The 20051-nt window shown below is 48.3% G+C and overlaps 1 protein-coding gene across 1 annotated transcript in view; it reads left to right on the forward strand.

Annotated features, from left to right (window-relative positions):
• The first annotated feature begins 265 nt into the window (after positions 1-265).
• Positions 266-20051, forward strand: part of Susd5 (sushi domain containing 5) — a 36837-nt gene continuing 17051 nt past the window's right edge. Inside the window, exons 1-4 of the mRNA XM_032910988.1 lie at positions 266-453; positions 3431-3608; positions 7355-7473; positions 18461-18649. Coding sequence (XP_032766879.1) covers positions 354-453; positions 3431-3608; positions 7355-7473; positions 18461-18649 — 586 coding nt within the window. The 5' untranslated portion in view covers positions 266-353. The remainder of the gene's footprint in view (positions 454-3430; positions 3609-7354; positions 7474-18460; positions 18650-20051) is intronic.

The raw sequence follows: 20051 nt of genomic DNA on the forward strand, positions 1-20051 counted from the left end.
ACCGAGGCTAGCAAATCAGCAGCTTCCCTTCTTCATTTAAAAAACGGTTCGTTTAAAGAAGGGTCTGTCTATAAGCCTGCGCGCCCAGTCAACCCTGCGTAGCGACCGTCCTCCCCTCGGGGATACCCACTGCCCGCCCTCAGGGCCCCGGGCGCAGCCCCTTTTGGCACCGGGACTCCCAGGTGCCCAGCGCGAAGGCGGAGCCGGACTGCAGCCGCCTGGGTGGCGCCACCGAGACCCCCGGGAGTTCCCGGGTCCCAGCGCTCCCGCTGTGACTCCCGCAGCATCCCGGGCCGCGACACCAGCATCCCCCGAACCTCTCGGGCCGCGCGCAACCCGCGGACGTCACCACCATGAGCGCGGGGCCGCAATGGCCGGCGCCCCGCAGCCTGCCTGCGCTGTGCGCCGCGCTGCTCCTGCTGGCTCTGCAGCCGCCTCCTGTGCGAGCCGAGGGTGAGTGTCCGCAGGCGGGAGGCCAATGGGGTCGGAGATGCCGTCTGGAACTGGCCACCCTGCACCCCAGCATCACCGACCCCTGCGCCCCAGCATCACTAGCCTCGGCCCTTCCCCGCGCTCCCCACCGCCTTTTGCCCAGAGAGAGAGCTCTGGAGTCACGTCTAGGCTGCCCTCGAACTTCCTCTGCTGGGGTCGCTTTTTCATCCCCTCCACCTCGCCCCCGTTTCTCAACGTCTATTAAGTGGGTGCCCTTCCCTGAGTCTGAGGTTACAAAATCTTCGAGTTGTCTTGATCCTGAATGGGGATCGACCCCCCGGGCAAACGGGGAAGCAGAGTGTCCCGGGTAGAGGACACCGCTCCAGCTGAGGCACTTGGGGTGTTGGGGGACATAGGACACGATTTAAAAAACAAACAGCAGGGCGAGAGCTAAACCGCCAGGTGGGGATGGATGCCTTGGGACGGAAGATGGAAAACCAGGTAGCAGCCAGATGACGTTGTCCCATTTTGTCTTATTGAACCCGAATTCAGCTTAAAATTCTGTTAAACATTTGGTATTTATTCCGTGCGTGTTTTACTTTGTTTTTAAAATCCAAATTCAGTCTTAATTTTACAAATGGGGGGGGTGTTTACTCGCATGCTTGCCATAGTATGAGTGTGGAAGTCATAGGACAACTCCGATTCACTCCTTGCCGATGCACTGCCTGGGTCCCTAGGGGTGGAGTTCGGGTCATCGGGCTTGGCAGCAAGCGCCCCTGCCATTGAGCCATCTCGCTGGCCCTTGAATTCAGCTTTTGATACTGTCCTTAAACTAGTGGGATTAGAGCCCTGTGTCAATACAATTTCCGTTTGAAAAGCTAATTCAGCTGTGTTTAGCTGTCGAAAACAAAACCCCTCTCTGAACAGGAGCTGGAGGATGTGAAGGGAGCCTGCTGTCTTTAGCTTCGGAGGGTTTCTAGAAAGTCCTCCCTTAGGACAGCCTCGACCAATGCGGGAGAAAAGCCCTCGACTGATTTAGGAAGCTTTGCATAGGTTAAAATAGAGTTATTTTAATCCTGTATAGCATAAGGTAGGAAGCGGAAGATCAGGGAAAGAAACCCCTGGTGCTTGAGAAAAGGGTGAGGGGACACTGTCTCCCTCCGCAGACACTACACGTGCTGGGTGTGCACGTACCGTGCTCTAAGGAAGAGCTTGGGCGCCCTGGCCGTGTCTGTAAGTGTTAGAGAAAACATTCTTAACTCTAAAGGTTGTTAATGACTGCTAATTAATTATCAATTAATTTATGTGGCAGTACTGTCGAAATATCCAGACACTGAGCCACAGCCTCAGCCCCGATTTTTTAATATAAAAAAAATTTAAATATACTTTTTTAGAGATCTAGACATGCCTCATAAAATTACCGTTTAAAAATGTAGAACTGCGGTTTTATTTTGTTGTACAATGTTTGCACATCTAATTCTAGAACATTCCATTGCTGCCACACAGTATGTCCATTGGTAATGCTTTGGGATTGCTGGCCCAGTGTTGGGTTATGAAAATTCGGATGATTTTTAAGAACGCATATAGAATGGGTTAGGGCGTGGGGGGGTTAGTACTAACTTTTGAACAATGTCTACTTTTGTTCCAACTTTAATTCCCTCGACCAACATCTCTTTCCATGATGTTTTATCGAGTTTCACCCCATTATGAACGCTTAAGTGGAATGCCACATGGATCAAGACCAAAGTTTTGTGCCTATCAGGCTCGGGGAGGGACATAGAAAACAGGAGCTGGGATTGCCATCGAGCAGGGGAAACTGAGGAGCCCTATGTGTGTGTTTGTCCTTGCTGGAAACGCTTTCTGCCCCCCCCCCACCTTCCTTTTTCCTCTCTCCACTTGGCCTATGGAGAATTGTGAGCACACTTCATTTTAAGAAGACTCGGCTTGCTAAGCCCTCCATTGTGTAGAGGAGCCATGAAGAACGCTAAAGAATATTGTGAACAGATCCCTCCCTGGGTCTGTGCTTACCAGCCTGCCACATGCCTTGTCTATGCCGGGAGGAGGGGCACTGACTGTTTAGCCGAATCGTTACTATAGATACTTAAAGAAATTTGGACAAAAAAAAATGGTCTCTTTAAAAATTAAAGTTTAGGGGGTTGGGGATTTAGCTCAGTGATAGAGCGCTTGCCTAGCAAGCGCAAGGCCCTGGGTTCGGTCCCCAGCTCCGGAAAAAAAAAAGAAAGAAAAAAAATTAAAGTTTAGGGGCTGGAGAGATGGCTCAGCGGTTTAGAGCACTGACTGCTCTCCCAGAGGTCCTGAGTTCAAATCCCAGCAACCACATGGTGGCTCACGACCATCTGTAATGGGATCTGATGCCCTCTGCTGGTGTGTGTGAAGACAGCGACAGTGTACTCACATATATAAGAGAGAAAGAGAGAGAGAGAGAGAGAGAGAGAGAGAGAGAGAGACAGACAGACAGACAGACAGACAGCAGACAGAAAGTGCATATGCATATATGCACCTGGCAGTCAGAGAGCAACTTCAGCTGTTGTCCTCAGGTGCTGCCCACCTTGTACTCTTGAGACACAGGTCTCTCACTGGCTTGAAACTCCTCAGGTAGGCCAGGCTGACTGGCCAGTGAGCCCATAATCTACCTGTTTCCACCCCTTCAAGGCTGGAATTACAAGACAACAGCACTCCTGGCTTTATTTTTATGTGGTTTCTACAGATCAGGCTTGGGGCCCTTAAGCCCCAAAGACAAACACTTAACCAACCAGTCTATCTCCCTACCCCACTTCCATGTTTGTTTATTCGTTGTTTATAGTAGATAGAACCAGTGGGACTCAGTGCCCTGCTCTTCTCCCAGAGAGACGGGAAGATACGACAGGAGGATGATTTGAGCTCAGGTCCCAGGGCTGGTGTGCACAGTGTCTGCAGACAAGCACCGAGCTCCCTTCACAATGCCTCAGACCTCACCTATCACTCTCATCCTACGTAGGGAAGCTCTTCCTGCTGGACTCTCAGAATGGCTCTCAGGGTCTGGACCTGGAGACGGCTCGACAGTCCTGCAAGAGCAGGGGTGCCCACCTGGTGTCTGCCGGAGAGCTGAAGAGGGTGGTTCAGGACTGTGCCTCCGCGGTGTGCACGACAGGCTGGCTGGCTGATGGTACCCTCGGGTAAGTCCGCAACCACCTCAGCTGCCCTGCCTCGATGTGTGTGGGGGCTTGCAGGGACAGCAGGACAGGCTATGTGAAGTAGACTGTGGTTTCTAGCATGTTCAATTTATTACTTATTTGTGTGTATGTGTGCATGTGCATATCAGCTTTTGGATGCCTCCCCCTAAACCAACACCCCCCAACACACACACACACACACACACACACACACACACACGGAAATCAGAGGACAGCCTTTCTTTTCTTTCTTTTTTACCTTTCTTTTTAGTTGTTTTGATTTTGCTTTTTAAGACAGGATTTCTCCGTGTAGCCCTGGCTATCCTGTAACTCATTCTGTAGACCAGGCTGGCCTCAAACTCTACCTGACTCTACTCTGTCTCCCAACTGCTGGGACTAAAGGCATTCGCCACCACTGTCCAGCTCAGAGAACAACTTTTCAAAGTCAGTTCCTCAGCCTTGTCAGACCAGAGTCTCTCTTGCTTCTGCTTCTCTGCTCTTCAGGCTAGCTGACCATTCAGCTTCCGGTCAGTTCTTGGGTCTCTGCTCCCACCTTACCCAGCCCTTCCAGCATGTTCTGGCTTCTGGAGTCCTTTCTTTGTCGCTTTATAATTACTGAGAGGTAACTAGAGTTTGAATCTGAAACGTCCCCCATGAGCCCTTGTTTTGAATGCTTGTCCCCAGACTGGAGACACTATTTGTAGGGAAGATCGTGTGGAATGTGTATGATGTGGGGTCAAGCTGGTCAAGTGGGTCACTGGGGGCCTGGTCTTTGAGTTTAGTCGCACAGCCTGATTCCTGTCACTTTCTGTATCCCGGCCTTCAGTCATATGATCAGTCAGCCTCTGGCACCAAGACTAGGTGGTTCCCGCCCCCGTACTTCTCCAGCTGTATGGACTGAAGTCTCGGAAACCAACTCCCTTAGTTGTCTCACTTGGGTGTTTTGCCTACAGCTGTGCAAAAGTCATAGATACAGATGAGATGGCTACCTGCTGAGGAAGTCTAGGGCCTCACACAGGGCCCTTGCCTAACCAGTCCTAGGCAACATTCAATGTTAACTGCCGGAAATGAGCAAAAAGACCCAGCTGCCTCCGGCCCCCAGTTGTTGCGTTTTCCTTAGCCTACAAATCATCCCAGCTCAGGGTCTAGATCAGTGGTTCTCAACCTCTAGGTCTTGACCCCTGTGAAAGGGCCATTAGACCAGCAAAAGAGCATCGGAAAACACAGATATTTACACTACAATTCATAATAGTAGCAAAAATTACAGTTATGAAGTAGCAATGAAAATAATTTTATGGTTGGGGGTCACCACACCACGGAGAACTATATTAAAGGGTTGCAGCATTAGGATGGTTGAGAAGCACTGACGTAGATGGTTGTCCCCACTCTGTGCTGAGTTCCTGATCCGTGGAATGCTTTAGGGAAGTTAAGTCTTGGGATTAGCTGGAGTGAATGTCCCAAAAGTGTTTGCATCTTTAGACCTCAAAGATGATCTCCGGGTGTCAGGAAGAATCCATAAAATTTTACTTTTAAGGAGAGCGATTCTACTGCAGGCCTTGATTTATTTCAACAAACAGTTTTTGTTAGCATAGCATTTCTCACACAATTTAAAGAACCAGTCATACTAGGACACTAATAATAAGTAAGATTCAGGAGACACAACCGCTAAAAGAAATTCCGTATATCAGCCTGGGTTGATAGTAACTTTAAAGATTTATTTATTTATTTTATGCATATGAGTACACTGTAGCTGTCATTGGACACACCAGAAGAGGGCATCGGATCCCATTACAGATGGTTGTGAGCCACCATGTGGTTGCTGGGAATTGGACTCAGGACCTCTGGAAGAGCAGTCAATGCTCTTAACCATTGAGCCATCTCTCCAGCCCTGATAGTAACTTTAAGATGACAATCCCTGGGGCTGGAGAAATGGCACAGCCATCAAAAGCACTGGCTTCTTCTGTAGACGACCTGGGTTTGATTCCCAGCATGCACATAGCAGGTCACAGCCATCTGTAACTTCAGTTCCAGGGGATCCAATGTCCTCTTCTGACCTCCTTTGGCACCAGACTCATGTTTCTGAGGAGTTTAAGGAAACCTTCTGGATGTCCAGCTTTGCTGGTATCTAAGTTGATAAAACCGTCTTTATTCCATCCTGCCTCCTTTGCCAAAGATCAATAGGCTGAAGGCGTGGGGATCTAGTTCTGAGCTCTCTGTTCTGTCCCACCGATCAATCCTATTGGCCCACAATCACCGCTCTCTCCTGCCTACTGTACCTCGCAGTCCTGAAACCCAGCCACAGTGGACCCCTGCTTTGTTGTTCACTATGGAGTTGGCTGCTCTGAGTCCTTCAGTTACATCGTCTTAGCGATTGATCCCACCCGTAAGACCACACTGGTTATTTTGATTACGGTATTGTGTCAAAAGAAATCAACTTGGAAAGACCCCACCTGTTGACAATATCAAGTCTCACTGTTTACGTAGAATATTTTCCCTATATCTCCTCAACGCCTTGCAGTTTGCCGCATGCTTAGCATTAGTTTTAGATTTATACTTAAGTATACTTTCATTTTGGGGGTGCTACTGTAAATGCTGTGTTTTGAGTTCCGAGTCCCACTGTCCATTGCTGTCACCTAGGAAAGGGTAATGCTGGCTTGTTAACTCTGTGTTCTGGTTTCATTTCTGTGGCTGTGGTAAAATATCCTGACAAAAAGCAATTTAGGGGGCACAGGTCGGCTCAGCTGACAGTTCCAGGTTACAGTCTGCCGTGGCATTGTCCACTGCAGTTCAGACGTGCTCTATGGCGAGCATTGCCTTCTCTTGCTCAGACGTGGGCTTCTTGACAGTATGGAGTGGTCCCCTCAAGAGGCGCATAGTGAATGTTGCTTCCTTCGAGGTCGGGTATAGCCAGATCTTGAAGACATGTCCAGGGAAGATGGGAGTGAGACCATTTACAGAGATTTCAAAGTTTGTGTCATGTCCCTTGCCTAAGACATATCCCACCCACCCTGATCCCCAACCAGAAGGCCACCGCCTCAAGAATGCCACTGTGCCTATGAAGTGTCTCAGTGAAGAAGCCATCGGACTGGGACATCCAGCCTGGAAAAGTCAGGCATTCTTCTGGGGAAGATGCCCAGGGCAACTTCGTGTAAATGAAGCCTTTGATTCTCAGCAGTCCGGCAATGTGGGGATTTTGTGGCTCACTCCTCCTGGAGCTACAGGACGGAGTGAGCTGCCAGGCACGGTGGGTGCTGGGAAATAAACTGCTAACCCTTCTCTCCAGCCCAAATATGAAACCTTTTCAAAACTCAAATGAGGCCCAGAGAAAAGGCTCATCAGGTGACAGTGCTTACTGCCAAGCCTGAGTCCCAGGAACCTGCTGGTAGCAGGTGAGACCTGATCTATCTGCCCTCTGATCTTCATACACACATGCAGTAATAACATAGAATGTAAAGCTAAACTCGAGTGGTTCCTCTAAAGAGTTTCTCCATAGTAAAGAGGAAAAAAAGAGATCGTGGAAAGGATCAAAAGGTATTGCCTCTGGGAGCAGACTGATGCTTTGAGTCAACCCCAGCATCAGGCATCTTCCAAAACATGACCTCTGTCTATGGAGAACGATTATTTTTGGATGCTTTTGTCCAAAGGTCACACACAAATCACCCAAATATCTGCTGACTCACCTGATAGAAGAAAATCATTCTTTTCAACCCAAAGACACTCTCCTAACCCAGGCTTCTCCTTTGTTTCAGGACAACGGTGTGCAGCAAAGGGATCGGTGAACAGCCAGTCGTGAGGGCTATAGACGTGACAATTGACAGCCACCCAGTTCCCGGTACCAAGTACAATGCTCTGTGTATTAAGGACGAAGGTCAGTGTCTGTGAGGGTCTTGGAGGCTGTGGGTGGGAGCTGCTATCATGGGTGGGCTGACTAGACAAACACACTGAGGTGATACCTCTCTGAACATGCCTTATTGAGTCTTACCAGGGCAGATCGAGGGGCCACCTCAGTGGCTAAGATCACTTACTGTTCTTCCAACGGACCTTTGGTCCCCTGCACCCATGTTGGGCAGCTGACAACCTCCTGTAACATCCAATAACCTTTTCTGGATTTTGTGGACACTAGTATTCACATGTGCACACACATAATTTTAAAATATAATTTTAAAAATAAAATAGGTAGGCAGGATGATGGTGGCGCACACCTTTAATCCCAGCACCCAGGAGGCAGAGGGAGGCAGATCTCTGTGAGTTTGAGGCTAGCTTGGTCTACAGAGTGAGTTCCAGGATAGCCAAGGTTCCATAGAAAAACCTGTCTTGAAAAAAATAAATAAATAAAATAATTAAATGATAGTGGTCAATCATTGGTCAAGGAATGTGTTAGGAAATGTGACTCCTGGGTTTTTGTTTGTATGGGTGCAATACTACCGTCCCACAAAGAGGTGAAGGTGCCCATCAGGAACCCTGTTCCTGGAAAGGGCCAGGTTTCTAGGGAATGAGAACAGAGCCCTGGGTGTGTCTGGTACAGATCCTGATGGTCTTCTGTCTCTCTTCCTAATAAGGGCAATACCTTAACATAATCCCTTTTCTGAACTGGAGAATTGGCTCAGAGATTAAGAGCACTTGTTACTCTTGCAGAGGACTCAGTACCCACATGACAAGTTACATACATACATACATACATACATACATACATACATACATACCTACCTGCAGGCAAAGTACTCATACACATACAATAACTAAATAAATCTTTTAAGATTTGTATTCCTCGGTTGGGGATTTAGCTCAGTGGTAGAGCGCTTGCCTAGCAAGTGCGAGGCCCTGGGTTCGGTCCCCAGCTCCGAAAAAAAGAAAAAAGAAAAAAAAAAAGATTTGTATTCCTCATTTTTATTTTTATGTGCATTGGTGTTTGCCCAAATGTATGCCTGTGTGGAGATGTCAGATTCTCTGGAACAGGAGTTACAGACAATTGAGAGCTGCCACGTGGGTGCTGGGAATTGAACCCAGATCCTCTCTGTAAGAGCATCCAGTGCTCTTAACTGCTGAGTCATCTCTCCAGCCCCATAAGTAAATCTTCAAAAATCTATTTTCTGAGAAAAAGAAATGTATGGGATGCAGGAAACTGCCTGAGGGGGAGAAAAATTCAACTTCCTGTTGGAAAACTCAGCCCAGTGGTGCAGAGAAAGCCAGTAGGAAGTTTCTCAGCAGCTGTGGAGGGCTGAGGCTAGAAGGGCTTCATTGTCGGAGACACATGCTGCCGAGTGGGGCTGTTCATGTGATGGAGAAAATGCCAGGCTAACTAGCGGGTCTCAGAAACAAGTTTTGCCTGGGAAGTGTTAGAAATACTGGTATGGGGGCGCTCACCCTGAAGGATTTAATCTGAATGTTCTGGGCATGGAGGGTGTTTGTTCTTTTGAGACAGGGTCCCATGTAGTACAGGCTAGACTAGAAACCACCATGTAGTTAAGAATGGCATCTGATCCTCCTGCCTCTACTTCCTGAGTGCCACTGTGTGTGTGTGTGTGTGTGTGTGTGTGTGTGTGTGTGTGTGTGAGAGAGAGAGAGAGAGAGAGAGAGAGAGAGAGAGAGAGAGAGAGAGAGAGAGAGCTCATGCAATTAAAGTTCTCCTCTTCCACCACATGGCTTACCAGTAAGTGCTCTTACCCACTGAGCCATCTCCCCAGTCCCAGATTTCTCTCAACATTAGAAACATCAGACCATACTGTTAAAAGCACAAATGCTTGGGCCGCCTGCCTCTGTATGCAGCAAATCGCTGTGTCCGGGGAAGACGTCATTAGAATTGGTAAACGTGAGCACCGTCATGTGTACTGGTAGATGATGGCCGCACAGTCACCAGTGACCAGCCTATCTCACAGTGAGAGCTCTCTTTCTAGGAAATGCTTTCCATTTGCTGGGTTCTATGAAAGGCCATCAGAACCATCTCTCCATCAGTCTAATCAAAGAACCAAGAGATGTGACCTTGATTTTACAAACATCTAGAGAGAGCAAGATCTGTCTGTCCCTGTCTGTCTATCTATCTATCTATCTATCTATCTATCTATCTATCTATCTATCTATCTATCTATCTATCTATCTAACATCTGTCAGCCCTATATACAAATTCAAATGGCCCTTTGGATCCCAGACATTGGCAGTGTTGACCCCCTGAGGGAAACAGAACAGAGCCTTGTTCCTCTAGTGATCTCAAGGAATCAGGTCCTCTGTAGCTTTTATGACGTTAAGTGCCACTCCGGAGTGGAGTGACTTAAAATGACAGCTTGGTAGCCCTACAATTTTTGTGGCTCCTGTGCTAATCCTAGCTAGACTCATTTAAAAGTCAATGGCCCGCTTGTGGTTTGGAGGTAGCCTGGGTCCTGGGGAGCTCAAGAGCTGCCACCCTAGCTATAATGGTGAGATTCGGGTTCAAAGGAAAACCGACCATGGAGGGAGTAAGGCCAGCAGTGACGGAGCGGACACCTGGCATCCTCCTTTGGTCTCCACAAAAGTGTGTGCAGGCATGCACACATGTGCACACAGATACACATAGACACACACAGATACCCACACACAGCACTCTACACACACACATCACAAGTGCAAATGCATAGATACTACATATGCATATACAGTAGACATTCAGACGTCCCATTTACACACACAGTACAGATACTACACACAGATATATATGACACATATAGACATCCTGACACACACAGACACTATACACACATCTGCACACACATACCTACACAGGCAGCACCACACACACACACACAATCATACAGACAGTCCACCCATCACACACACACACACACACACACACACACACACACACACACACACACACACATCATAAAACAGCTTTTTTCTCTCTCTCTCTCTCTCTCTCTCTCTCTCTCTCTCTCTCTCTCTCTCTCACACACACACACACACACACACACACACACACACACATCACACAGACACCTGGCATCCCCACATACATCACACACAGACAAAACACACACACACGCCCCACTCAAATAAATTAAGATAAAATAAATTAAAATGCAGAGAATTGGAAACACAGAGGCAGCCTAAGCAGCTGTCGTAGATTAAAATAGGACAAGAGAATTGGTAATGAAATGGAATCTGGGATTGCATCCTGGACTAGAAATAAAGCAACCATATTCGATGCTACTTGAATATGGATATGCTACTGTGACTTGAACATCATGGCATCAATGTCCCAATGCCCTGATTTTGATAAGTACTGCTGCTGTGGCAGGGGTCATCCTTGCTCATAGGAAATGCATGGCAAAGTCTCTTAGGGGTGAAGGGCCCCACATCTACAACCTCCTCTCAAAGGGAGCAGAGGAGAATTTACAAATGGTTGCGTGTGTCCTCCCATGCAGTGAGTTTCTCCTAGTGAGACGTGGAGAGACGTGAAGACACATTTCACCTCTGAGAAGACCCCAGTGCCAGGCCCAGAAATGACTCCACTTAAGTCAAACCTAGTGGTCAGTTTATAGGGGTCACTCTCAGGTGCCTGACTGACAGGGTAGAAACACTGCCCCACCTCCAACCTGAGTTTCTGCTGGGTAAAGCTGCCATCTCCCATTGTAACCTGTCTGTATGTCCGGCCGTCCTTCTGTCCTGCCTTAGAAGGACTGTGTAAGCCATTCCTCACAGCCCTTGGGGCTTGGTGGTAGAGGGGCTGCTCTTCCCTCATGGGGACTTGATGGATTACAGAGTTGATGAGAGGCATAGGTTACTAAAGGAAGGACTGCCTCCTTGGCCAAAGCAAGCACTGGCAGGCCAAGGCGTTCCCAGTACTTCCGAGTGTTGCTCAGTGAGCTCTCCTGAGCTTCCCTAGTACGTGCAGCGTTAATAAGGCTCGCAGAGAGAACCTGAAGGTGGAGGCAGTAGGCCTGGCTCAGAGGATCTGAGGTTCCTACTTGACATAGGTGAGGCTCAACTGGGTGCCCCAGCAGCATACCCTCTTTCTACCCTCTCTCTGGGTGGCCCGTCATGGCGGAGTCACTATGGTGATGCTCCACTCTGGCAAGACCAGGAGAATGAAGAGTGCTAACTTCAAAACTGGCAGACAGGCATCTGCTAAAATGTCCAGACGGACGATGGGGCCTGGCTCGCATGCGCACAGCCCTTCCCACACTTCTTTAAAGCAGAGTTCATCACGAGATGTAGATGCGGCTCGCTCCTTCCGGTGTTCTTGTTTCAGACAGTGAGTTTCCAGTCCTGTGGTGATCTCACTTAGACTAATACGTGCCGTTATTTTTAACTGACGGGATGCTGATGAAATATGCCTCTTCCCTTTGGGTCGTCCCGTTCCCATCCTCCTTCCCGCGACGTTGTTCTCATGTCCTCCCTCCCCCCACGCCTCACCTCTGCTTTGGGAGCGGCTCCGTTGGGTTGACCGTCTGGAGGTTGGGCTGCTTCCAGCTTCCCTTCCACCCTGTCTCCCACACTCCAAGCCAACACTGTGCTGCTGTTTTCTGCCCCTGAGACCGAGCTGGCCTCACCTCCCTTTCTTACAGCCGTTGTCACCCCATACATGACAGTCACCTTTACTTCCCCTAAAGACAGGGAAGGGCAGTTCTGTTATGCCTTCAAGAAGAGCTGGATTCTCACTGTCCCCGAGATAAGACAGATGGGAATTTTTGAAGGGGACCAATTCTTAGGTCTGCCTGGGGGAGCCCCCTGCCTCAGAATTGGCTTTGGGAAATTTTCCCAACTGAGCCATCTCTCTAGCCCCTCCTCAGCCTATCTTTTAACCTCTATCTACCTGGGCGTAGAGTCTGGGTATAGAGGGTGGTCAGGACCGTCCTCCTTCAAGATTTTGAGTGTTCCGTGTTCAAGTTTAGGCTCAAATAGAGTCAGTGGCTCCATGTCCCAGAAGCAAATGAAATAGAGTTGAGTCTTCCCAACTCTTCCCCTTTATCTAGTCAAGGGCTCTCTGTGCACTGTTTCCTTGACTCTTGTGGATTTTCTAGTCTTCTGACCTTTGTGGATGGCACAGTGGTCCTCCACCACCTAATGCTGTGACCCTTTAATACCTCGTGTTGTGGTGACCCCTGACCGTAAAAAGGTTTTTGTTGCTACTTCGTAACTGTTATTTTGCTACTGTTGTGAACTGTAGTGCAAACGACTGCACTTTCTGATGGTCTTAGGCCCGCGAAAGGGTCATTCATCTCTCAAGGGGTCATGACCCACAGCTTGAGAACCACTGGTTTAGACGTCTCCAAGCTGGGTAGCCATGTTGGAGAGCAGCAAGGAAGATCTTGGTGCCTTTGAGAATTGTCCCCGGAGGGAGGGACAGTTATCTGCAGGGGAAGAAAACTGTATTGGATTTTAAGGAGGAGGTGGGAAGCCATTGCTGAACTCTTGTTTAGAATGTAGGTTTTGGGCATCTTATGGTTGTTCTAGTCTCTGGAGGTAGACTGGAGGTGAGCACAAGCCCCTGAGCTTGCTCCCCACACGGAGACCCACGTCTATAGCGAAAGACAAGTCTACACTAAACTTCAGTCATTCTGAGGGGAAAGGATCTAAATTCAACACTGTATGGAGAGCAGACTCACGGGCCCTCTGCATCCAATCCCTGGTTTCAAATCCTGGGTCTGTACTTCTCTGCCTTGAGAAGGATGTTAGAATTCCTGGTGCAGAGTTAGCCACAGACAGATGAGCTAAACAAGTCGATCACTGAGGCAGGGACAAACTCAGGTTCAAGTGTGAAATGTGACCGTGAGTCCTGTCTAGCTCAAAAAGAGCTCTACAAGAATGGAGTAGCAGTCGTCTGGTTTCTTCACTCCAACCCTACACGACTTTTAACGAATACATTGCCCATGATTTTCTTACAGAGCATTGAGCAGGGTTAAGAACACACAGATTATATCTGCATGCAACAAGCCCACAGTCAAGTAACTCCCTGCCTAGATGTTAGACTAAGAGAGCTGGGTGCTTAGCTCAGTGTTAGGATGCTTGCCTCACCTGTGTGAGGCCCTGGGTTCGGCGTTCTGTAACTCAGACAGACAGACAGACAGACAGACAGACAGATGAAATAGAAACAAACCGAGAAGCCAAGAGTAACATAGGTCCTGGACTTTTCTATTGCGATGAAGGGCTCTGTCTATGGCCATACCACCTTGAATGTACCCAATCTCATCTGATTTCAGAACCTAAGTGAGGTTGGGCCTCATTAGTACTTGGATGGGAAATAAAGCACTCTGACCAAAAGCAACTTGGGGAGGAAAAGGGTTATTTTGCATACAGTTCCAGGTCACAGGCCATCATTGAGGGAAGTCAGGGCAGGAGCTCAAGCAGGGACTGAAGCAGAAACCATGGAGGAAGACTGCTTACTGGTTCACTCACTGGCTCTAGCTTAGCTAGCTTTCTTGTATAGCCCAAACCAGCTGCATAGGGATGTTACCGCCCAGAGTGGGCTAAGCCCTCCCACATTATCCAGTAATAAGACAATCTGTCATAGACACATCCACAGACATGTCCGATTACAGTAATTGAGGTTCCCTCTTCCCAGATGACTCTAGGTTGAGTCAATTTGACAATAAGATCTAATTGGTTAATTGGGCGTGTGAAGCCAGTGCCTTTACCCACTTGGACAAATGCCTGTGCTTACGCGTACGTGCGTGCACACACACACACACACACACACACACACACACACACACACACACACAGGGGAAGAGTATGCACTGCTCTTGTGGAGGTCCTTTTTTGGGTTCCGTGGGCACTCACATCTACACACACGTGCACACACACATCCATACACAAATAAAATAAATACTTTTTGAAAGAAAATGAAAAAGCAGCCAGGTGTGGTGGCATTCACCTTTAAATGCCAGCATGCAGGAGACAGAGGCAGGCAGATCTCTGAGTTCAAGGCCAGCCTTGCATACATAATAAGTTTCAAGCCAGCCAGAGCTGCACAGTGAGACTTCCCCTGCCCCTGACCAAAATAGAGGGAGAGGGAGATGAGGGAGAGAGATAGGGAGAGGAGAGGGGAAGGGGGAGGGAGGGAGAGGGAGAGGGAGATGAGGAAGAGAGAGATGAGGGAGAGGGAAAGAGAAGAAATGAGAAAAGGAGACCCACTACCTATCTCAGGGATATTAAAGGAATCATAACATAAATCTATAACTAGGGCTGGAGCAATGGCTGAGCAGGTTAACAGCTGCTGCTTTGGCAGAGGGCGCAGACGTCAGTCAGCACCGGTATCAGGAGAGTCATGAGTCTAGCAGCCAGTTTGGTTCCCCAGCTGAGAACACAGGCGGAGAGGTCCGAACCAGCTGTGACTCCAGCTCTAGGGCTTCTGGTGCCCTTTACCGTCCTCTGCACTTGAGTGCACATACCCAAGCCCAGACACATGCATACATACGATTAAAGATACATATGATTAAAGATACATACGATTAAAGATAAAAAAGGCCCAAGTAGCTGCACCCTCAGCCTTGATACCCAGAGGAAATAAACCAGTTCATGGGAAGAACCGTCTAGCAACCCTGTAAGAAGACAGGAGCGATCTCGGTGAGCCTCTCTCTGTTAAAGAACAGAATAAATAACAACTCTGGAACAGAGAGCATCAGGCCCAGATGGGCCCGGGCATTTAAGGAAGAAATTATGCTGATTCTCTATGAAATTTTCCAGAACTTAAAAGCAGAAGGAACAGTTCCTAATTCATTCCATGAGAGGCCATTATTACCTCCAAACCAAAACCAGACAAGACATTCCAGGAAAAGAGGACTACAGACCAATATATCTCATGAACACAGACAAGAAAACGTTAGCGGATCCAATCTAACAAGATAGAAGAGAAACACACAAGCCACGTGTGGCGGCATGCCTGGAACCCACCACTCCAGAGAGGCAGAGGCAGGGGAATCACAAATGTGAGGTCACACTGGGCTATGTAAGGAGACCCCGCTCCACCCCACCCCAAATTTACGGAGCTGGGAAGGTGGCTTAGTGGATAAGAACACTTACTCTGCAAGTAGGAAGACCTGGGCTCAGATCCCAATCATACAAGTAAAATGCTGTGCGTGCCTGTTGTCCCAGATCTGGGGATGGAGACAGGGTAGGGAGTGGGGGGTCCTGAGGACTTTCTGACCAAGCAGCCTACCCAAACTTCAGGTTTAGTAAGAAACCATATCTCAAAGCTTGATGTCCTGCTCTGGGCTCTGCATGACCACACATAAACACATGGATACACACATTGCCATATAGACAGCACGTGTGTGCATGCATGTGGGCAAACACACACACACACACACACACACACACACACACACACACAATCAAGAGAGGTTGGCCCCAGGCGTGCTTGTCTGGCTTCATATTAAAAGAGCAATTGAGATAATCCATTACATCATTGGACTACAGAAGAAAAAAATCACATGACTATATCGAGCCAAGAGAAAAGCAGTTGAGCAGATCCAGCACCCGCGGATAATAAAATAAACTTTCATCGGTGTCAAAATAGGGAGGGACTTTCTCAGTATGACTGAGAGCATCTAGGAAAAAAATTCTGCTGCTCCTGCTTCCCTGAATGGCGAGAGATCGGATCTTTCTCAGTGAGGTCAGAAACAATGTGCCTCCCACCCCTGCTTTCCAGCATCCAGTGGAAGCTACAGATAGAACTGTAAGGAAGGAAACGGTGGGCAGAGGGGGATGGAGAGATGGCTCAGTGGCTAAAATCAGGCACTGCTCTTCCAGAGAGCCTGAGTGTGCTTTCCCACACCCACATCAGGTGGTTTATGATCACCTGCTGTAACTCCAGCCCTAGAAGACCCAACATACATATGTACAACCCCCCCACACACAAGTAAACAAATGATAAAAGTCAACTTTTTAAATAAAATAGTAAAATAAAAGGTGGACAGGGCAGTAAAGAAAAGCTAACGTTGTCTTTGCCTACAGATAAAATGGCTGTGTAGGTGGAAAACCCCAAACAATGTTTTAACATTTCTTTATTCACTTGCTTTCAGTGGGTAGAGGGCACATGACTCTGGCGCATAGGAGCTCAGAGGATAACTTGTGAGACTTGGTTCTCTCCTCCTACCATGTGGGTCCTGGGGCTAGATTCCAGGCCGGCTGGCGGGCAAGTGCCCCTACCCACTGAGCCGTCTCTCCAACCCCCAAACCCAAAACAATCGACAGAAGTGTCTTGAGGTTGATCATAGCGAAGTTGCGGAATACAAATTACGATGCGTATAGGGTTGACTTTGTCAATTTGACAGAACCTAGAATCGGTGGTGACTCTCGATGAGGGATTATTAACATTGGGCTGCCGTAGTCATGGCTGTAGAAGTTGCCTTGAATTAATGGATGTGGGAAGAAGACACAGCCCACTGTGGGTGGCACCATTCCTAGGCAAGAGAGTCCTGAATGTATAAGCGCGGAGACACTGAGCCGAGCACAAGCAAGAAGGTGAGCTAGTGGGCAAGCATTCATCTCTTCTCTTCTGTCTTGATGGTGGATGTGACATGGTCAAGGTCTTCAAGTTCCCACCATCTTCACTTCCCCTCCACGGCAGACTGTAGCCTGGAACTGTCAGCTGAGCCGACCTGTGCCCCCTAAATTGCTTTTTGTCAGGATATTTTACCACAGCCACGGAAATGAAACCAGAACACAGAGTTAACAAGCCAGCATTACACTTTCCTATGTGACAGCAATGGACAGTGGGACTTGGAACTCAAAACACAGCACTTACAGTAGCACCCCTGTACCTGCATAATGGCATCAACCGACACCCAACTCTTGTATATATGCAACTTTGTATCTGTGCATTTATTTATATATGTGTAGAATGAATATTTCCATTTGTACATCTTTCACGTGTATGGCTGCCACTGGTAGCCATATTACCGCTAGCTATCTGACAGATGCTATAAATGTATTTATGTGAACGTACATGGAAAGAGCACCTCTGCATGTAGATAGGTCTCTTGACAACACACCGAATCCTTCATCCAAACAAGGCAAAATGAACTGCCGTGAGACTTGTATGTTTGGCAGTTTTAAAATACAAACTGTAACTTGGTACCAAGCTGAGTCACATGGTACCTCCATGAGTCACTCAACCGACTTTTTTTCTCCCTTTGGGCTTCCTCTGTGTCAGGCATTCTGCCAGACCATGAGTTGAATGAGCTTGTCCCTGGGGTCCTGGTTTGGGTATAGGTGGCACTCAGGGGACAGGACGTCCCAGTAGGTGGGTTCACTCTGCAGGGTTTTTTTTTCTCATAGGCTGGGAAAGTTCTGAATCACTTGTGTATCCGTTACTGGACATGATGCTGAGGTGGACAACAGCAGCTTGGGGAAGCTGGGTTTCCTTTAGCTCATAGTCTGAGGCTGCAGTCTATACATGGTGAAGAAGGCTGGAGGGCCCTGCATCTCCAGTCAGCTCTCCCTCTGCCTGTGTCTCTGTGCCTCTCTGTCTCTCCATCCCTGTCTATCTCTCTGTGTGTCTGTCTGTCTCTTTCTGTCTGTCTCTGTCTTTCTCTCTCTCTGTACTCCTGACTATCTTGGAACTCACTCTGTAGACTGGGCTGTCCTCAAACTCACAGAGATCCTCCTGCCTCTGCTTCCCAAGTGCTGGGATTAAAGGTGTGCACCACCACTGCCTCCACTAGATTCTCCTTTGTATTCAGTCCTGGACCAGAGCTCTTGAAATGGTGCTCCTACATTAAAGTCCTCCAACCTCAGTTAACCCAATCTAAGAAATCCCATATAAATCCCATACAGACAGCCCCAAGATGCATTTCCGTAGTGATTCTAGTCCTGTCAAGTGGACAAGGGAGATTAGCCACCACACTTTGCAGACCCTAACTGTTGCTGCTTCTCCTCAGAGAGACCGTGTGGAGATCCACCGTCATTCCCACACACCATCCTCCAGGGTCGCACTGGCTTGGAGATGGGGGACGAGCTGCTGTACGTTTGTGTACCAGGGTCCGTCACAGGCCACCGGGAAACGGCCTTCACCTTGCTGTGCAACAGCTGTGGGGAGTGGTACGGACTGGTGCAAGCCTGTGGGAAAGGTAAGAGCCCCGTTGCCTACATGAAGCCCACACAGGGTTTGTAGACAGCTGCCATTCTGCCTATTTCTACCCCCATGCATCGAAAGCCTCCACACCTAGGAGTACATGTGCCTGGGCCATTGCAAATGTGCTTTGAGAACAACTACCCTCTTCCTCTGCCTGCGGGAGGTGAAGGGTTAATAAGCCCATCCCCCTCTTCCCTGAGGAGAGGCTTGATCTTCAGCTAAAGTGCTTTTTCTCTTCCTTCTTTTCTTTCTCTTATTTTCATTGTTGTTGTTGATGATGATGATGATGGTGATGGTGATGGTGATGATGGTGGTGATGGTGATGATGGTGGTGATGGTGATGATGATGGTGATGGTGATGGTGATGATGGTGGTGATGGTGATGATGGTGATGATGTGGTGATGGTGGTGATGGTGATGGTGATGATGATGGTGGTGGTGATGATGGTGGTGATGGTGATGATGGTGATGGTGATGATGATGGTGGTGGTGATGATGGTGATGGTGATGATGATGGTGGTGGTTTGTTTGTCCATTTTATTATTTTTCAAGACATGGGTTCTCTGTGTAGCCCTGGCTGTCTTGGAACTCATTCCATAGACCAGGCTGGCCTTAAACTCAAGAGATCCACCTGCCTCTGCCTCCCAAGTGCTGGGATTAAAGGTGTGCACCACCACCACCTGGTTCAAAATATTTTTTAAATAATTTGTGTTATATTATTTTATGTGTTATGGGTGCTTTGCCTGCGTGTATATCTGTCAACCCAGAGTTTGCCAATATAAGCAGGGATAGTCTTGCTAGCCAGCTTGCTCTATCCTCACCTTCTGAATGGTAAATTAAATTACAGACAGACCACCATGCCTACCCAGCATTCACAGGCATTCCTGGGGATCCAAACTCTGGTCCTCATTGTTGTACGGGAAGCACTTTAACCATGGAGACATGAGCCCCGCTACAGTATTGCATTTAGGACAGTTTGTCCTCAAATGTCTTATAGATCATGAGGGGAGTATGACGGTTCCTAGAACACCTTCTGGAGCCTGCAATCCACCCACATTGTCTAGAGTTTTCGGTTGTTGTATGTTTTCGCCGTTAATGACTATTCATGGTGTGACACAGCCCTGTATGTCAGGCTGCCAGAGGGGACATTTGGCTTGCTTTCATTTTGTGGCTGTCAGGAACTGTGCCCATGAGCGGTCATCTGCGTGGCTGGCTTCTCAGGCTGTGTCTGGTCACAGGCTCCTCTGCACAGGGACTCTGCCACAGGCGTTTTATAGACCAGTCTGATCAGGTGACCTGGTGTTTTGTTATTTATCTCATTACTCTGACCAAATCTCTGACAAGGGGCACCCTAAGGGAGGAGGGGGTGACCATGGCTCTAAGGGGACCGTGGGTGC

Source organism: Rattus rattus, chromosome 8 (assembly GCF_011064425.1).
Source record: "Rattus rattus isolate New Zealand chromosome 8, Rrattus_CSIRO_v1, whole genome shotgun sequence".
Classification (NCBI taxonomy): Eukaryota; Metazoa; Chordata; class Mammalia; order Rodentia; family Muridae; genus Rattus; species Rattus rattus.